At 39.8% G+C, this 5,285-nt stretch overlaps 1 protein-coding gene across 1 annotated transcript; it reads right to left on the bottom strand.

The window, feature by feature from the left end:
* Positions 1–231: 231 nt before the first annotated feature.
* LOC126398045 (TNFAIP3-interacting protein 3-like) lies at positions 232–5,285 on the bottom strand. The gene is made up of 10 exons (XM_050057212.1): positions 5,131–5,285; positions 3,753–3,856; positions 3,482–3,581; positions 3,186–3,257; positions 3,027–3,092; positions 2,826–2,936; positions 2,620–2,733; positions 2,463–2,525; positions 1,566–1,691; positions 232–1,460 (listed from the first exon to the last, which is right to left on the bottom strand). The coding sequence occupies exons 1-10, from the start codon at positions 5,182–5,184 to the stop codon at positions 1,326–1,328; spliced, it is 945 nt and encodes a 314-aa protein (XP_049913169.1). The 5' UTR covers positions 5,185–5,285; the 3' UTR covers positions 232–1,325.

Here is a 5,285-nt window from a genome sequence, read left to right on the forward strand (position 1 = left end):
GTTGGTGTGGTGTAGTGCTGTGAACATTTACATGAATTTGCACCACATGCGTATTGATAGTATCAGTCTTTGGGGTCATTTTCAATTATAGTGTAGTACTGTTTGTGCCTGAATCTCTGATCATCTTTGTTTTACTGGACTGCCACTGCATGTGATTAACTCCTAGGATCTCCTGGATGGGATGAGGGTATGAAGAGGGAAGATGTGCCATTCAACACACATACACATTCATTTTTCTTTTTGGCCTTTATTGGACAGGACGGATTAAGTGTGAACGGGGGAGAGAGAGGGGATGACATGCCTGAAATGGCCGCATGCTGGAATCGAACCCTTGGTCCTTGCAGCAAGAACATCGCCTTCGTACATTGGACGCTCCCTCTACCCACTACACATTCATTTTTCATATTTCTCTTACTCTCATGATAAATAAACAAGAAACAAGACAAGTACGTACCTTAAAACATTCATAAATGTACTCTAAAAATAAATGTTCCTTTATATTACTTCATATATATTATTTCTTCTGTGCCCACAACCTCTATGTCTCCTCTCTGACAGGCCTCCAGTGCAAATGTACTAATACTGACTGAATACCTGCAACACAATGACTCTCCGGAGAATGTACGGGACACTTTCACAAAGATACTGGCAACATGGTGCTCGTTCTTCCTGTCCATAAAGAGTCCGAATACCACAGAGGTGTTTTACGAGTCACAACTTGACATGCATTTTAATTCTCCCTGACAGATGCGGGTGTGCCCCTGTACGTCTACGAATTTCAGCATCTACCTGTGATGCACAGCGGGAAAAGACCCACTTCTGTCAAAGCAGAACACTATGACTACATGTTTTCTTCTTGTGTTTTCCTCTTGCACCAGGCACATTGTGGTTACAGGTACTTGAAACAGAAAGATCCTCATTCACATTGCACCTTTGATGAAGTCTATAGTGTTTGAGCAGTGCAATAATTGATATATCCCTGAGCAACCTCACTATGGCATACATAGCAAACTTTGCACACAATGAGTAGAGTGTTTAATTTCACTCTTTGCTGCTTTTCTCTTCTTGGGAAGTGTTTATACTGAAGGGTCCCATTTCTATTCCACAGGCTGTTAAAGTGTCTTTTTGTGTGTTTGCCTCTTTGGTCGCCTGATGGACCCAGACTGCCTGAGGCAGAACCTGCAGCAGACAGCCAGCCGCTGACTGACACATCAGAGCTTACTTCCTGGATGTTCTCCAACTGAATAACTAGCAGAGTCCCACGGTGCGAATGATGAGACGTGCAACATACACTATCACACAAACAGCAAGGAGGTCGTGGAATTTCACGGTTTGTTATCAAGCGTGTAGCGTCTTTGTAGCTGGATGTGGTGCTGGTTAATCTGGCAGACCTCCCAGTTTGAGGCTCGATTTGGGCAGGTGCATTCAAGTGCAGACTCCTTTGGACGAGGTCGAGCCACCTGGGAAAACAGAAATACTATAAGTCTTCATGCCTTTATTCTTATACTTACTGGAGTGAACATCGCAGAATACAAGCACATAAACTCCGGCTGCACTGGACGTACCTGAGATTTAAGGGCATGTAGCTCACTGTGAACTTTCCTAAACTTATTCTCTTGTTCCAGATACTTCTCCTTGAGCTTCTCCCTGTCTCTGCGCTCCTTCAGAAAGTCCTCCTTGTAGACTTCAGCCTAAAAATGGACGACAAGGAAACATGAGATAAGGATTCAAATAAGCAAGTGCATTACAGGATTAGTTTGACATTGTGATAAATATCCTTATTCACTTTGTTGTAGAGCGTTAAATGAGAAAAATTATACCACTTTAATGTTTGTATGCTAATTACAGCAGCCAGTTAGCTTAGCTTAGCTTAGCTTAGCTTAGCGTAAAGACTGAAAACAAAGGGAAACTGATGGCCTGGCTGCATCCAAAGGTAAAAGGGGGGGGGGGGGGGGGGGTTGGGGGAAAAAAGGGTAAAAACACACATTTATGGTTTGACAGGGGGTTATGTGCCACAGTTTTTCTTGGCGGGGAGCAGTTTCCTGAAGTTTTTATACAGATTACATCAATTATTGAGCTTTAGAGGTGCTGGTAAGAGGATTTTGCTACCTGTAAAAAGAGCCAGGTGAGCTGTTTCCCCATCTAATACCTAATTTACCAAGGTTATGTCTCATGTGGGACCGAACAAAGTCATGGGCAGGCTTTTTTGTCTGTAATATGTCTGCTGAAGTGTAATGATGTGGTGTTTAGTTTGTTCCGCCGTGGTTGCTAAATTACTATTATAGATATAAGAATGCGTAGCTTCCGGGTATCTGTGGAAATGTTGAGCTCCAATAACAGTACTGTCTGTTTGTTCAAATTTGACTGAAGAGATAAGTAAAAAAAATTCAGACCCTGTGAGAATGGTATCACCATCTTCTCCCTTATATATCAGTAGTATGTGATGTATGAACAAAGCATACCTGATGTTTCCAGACATCCTGTAGTGTTTCACCGCTCGTCTTCTGAAGCGCCTCCTCTAAAGCCTGCACGCACACATTAAAGCATCTATGACTCCACTGTTGCAGGGAGCAAACACATAAAACGGCCTTCTAATATCCATTTCATTTGGGGACTGACCTTGTTCAGTCGTCTGATCTCCTCGTGCTGGTGCTGCCCTCTTCGGGTCAAAGTGCTGTTCTGTGCTCGCAGCTCTTCTGCTTCCATCTCTGCTTTTAGTAACTCATCTCCAGTCTAAGGATCAAATCATTGTCCACATTTTTACATCTTGAATCCATTTAAAAGCCTTGAATTGAATCTGGAATTAGAATAAATGCTGAATTTACCAGTGTGTTCTCTTTGTGTTTGATTTTCTTGTTTAATATAGCGTTCCTTTCACTTTCTTCACACATGTCTTTAAAGTGATCGTGTTGCAGTGATTCTTTCAAATCTCGGACCTGAAGGTAAAGAAAAGGACACATGAAGCACTGAAGTGACATATAGGAGAAGTAATTAAACAGGCCTACTAGAGTTTGCGCCATTCTTACCTTCTGTTTGTAGTACTGCACCATGGTTCGGTACTCTTTTGCCCATTTCTCATTAATAGAAAGAAGCTGAGTGAAAAAGAGAACATGAATCTTTTAGGTACTGAAAGGTACATGTGTGTTTGGGGATGAATATAAATCTCAGTTCTGAAATGCACTCACCTCCTGCCTTTGCTCCTCCAAGATAAGGATCTGTGCTTTCAGTCTGACGTCACTGCTGCTGGCAGCTTCTGACTAAAGTAAATATGAGAGGGAAAAAAAAGAGGAAGTGTTAAAATGTGGCACACGGTGCATCCATCTGTGACTGCATGGGCAGTTATGACTGTGTCCACGGACTTCCCTTGACACATTTTTGGAAGTTTTGCTGAGTAGTGTTTCCAGTAACATTAACAATACGGTCATTCCTCTGTGGTCAGGGAATCAGACGGATCTTTCAGTGTTGCAACTGTTAATATTACCTGAGTGTCTTCCAGCAGGCTGTCAGAGTGGTTGACTGTATCTGTGTGAGGTTCTTCTCCAGTGGCAGGGTCCGCCACACAAACGTCATACCTGAAAACACTGAAACACATAAACAGAAATGAGAATGTGACATTTTTTTAGTCTTTTATCAAAGCCAGCAGTGGTGAGATGTCACTAAAGACACTCTCATGCACTGTATATGTACATTTTTCAGATGCTTGTACTGCACTCAGTGATAAAATCTGATGAAAGTGATGTGATGTGCCTCACCTGTCTATGTTGGGCAGTGACGGATACAGTCTGTGGGTCAGTCTGTTGTCTGTGGTCTGTGATCTCTCTGCAGGTGACCTGTCCATTGTGTTTCCATGTAGTGACTGTTCAAACACAGAAGAGGACATACATTATAAATAACAGCCATTATAATTTTGTTAACTTCTAACATTCATATGGTATGTATTAATCAGAGAAAAGTATCCCTGCAAGGTATTTTAAGTCCTATTGATATTAAGGTTGGTTTTATCCTAAAATGTTATTTTTTGTTTTTAATATGAAATACTGTATATAGGCTACCAAAAAAAAAAAAAAAAAAAAAAAACACCCATTAGCAAAGGAACAAACCAAAGACCTAAAGACAAAAGACAAATATAATATCAAAAATAAATGAAAAAAAAACAATAAAATTATTATTATTAGTAGTAGTAGTAATAAATAATAATTATAATAATATACAGTTTTTAATAAATGAAAATCAGTAAAGAATAAATAAATTACATTATATATATTAAAATATAGGAAATAAAAAATTAAATGAATTAATGTAGGCACTGTCAAAAAATTAATAACCATTATAAAATCCTTATTTCTAAAGTCTCTTTGTAGATCACAGTAAGTCATACTGAGGTGGTCTGGTGGTCTAGAGGAGTTACGAACCACAATGTTCCCAGTTCTTGTCCGGACCTTTGTCTTGTCACTTCCTTTAAATTCTAATAAATGCATAAAATGCCCCCAAAATAATGTAAACATTTGGGATAATTATGCTAAGTTTGATGGTCATTTATGTAATTATTTATCAACAAAAATGGCAAATATTCACGGATTCAGCCTCCTCAAATGTGAGGATCTGGTGCTTATATTATATATCACAGTAAATTTAATGCATAAAAAAGCAGATAGAAGATGTCACCTCCATCTCTTGACACTTGTGGTGTTTTTAGTCATTTAAAAAATAATAATTGATTGATTCATGATGAATTAAAATCATCATTTGTTGCCTGACATTATTTACAAAGCACATTTTGGAGATGCTGTGCTGATGATGCGAAGATAGTGTGCAGAAAATTGCGCCTCGTGACAGCTGACTCAAAACCTCCACGGAGGATGTAAATGATCTCCACACAGTCACGCGAGCACCTAAACTCAAGCTGCACGTGGAGCTCTAAGACAACTTCATACTACTTCTTTATACACAATAAACAGACACGAGGAAGAAGGAGAATGAAGTAGGGCGCAGACATGATATGTTAGAGCAGTTCAGAGACTGATTCTCAAAACATAACAATATTTTTTAAGTAACGTCCTTTTTTTAAAATTTACAGAGACGAATATAAAACAACGAGGCTGATGATAAAATAAAATTAAAATCTCTCACCATGTTATTGTTTCCTTGGATCCTCGACTTGCGCAGATCCCTCAACAGCTGCATGTGAAGCAGCCACACACGCCGTAAGTTCTCTTAAAGCCTCCTGAGGATCCCGTGTGACGTCTGAAAACCAGCCTTGTCCAATCAGCTGCCGGGATTCCCTC

Source organism: Epinephelus moara, chromosome 11 (assembly GCF_006386435.1).
Source record: "Epinephelus moara isolate mb chromosome 11, YSFRI_EMoa_1.0, whole genome shotgun sequence".
NCBI lineage: Eukaryota > Metazoa > Chordata > Actinopteri > Perciformes > Serranidae > Epinephelus > Epinephelus moara.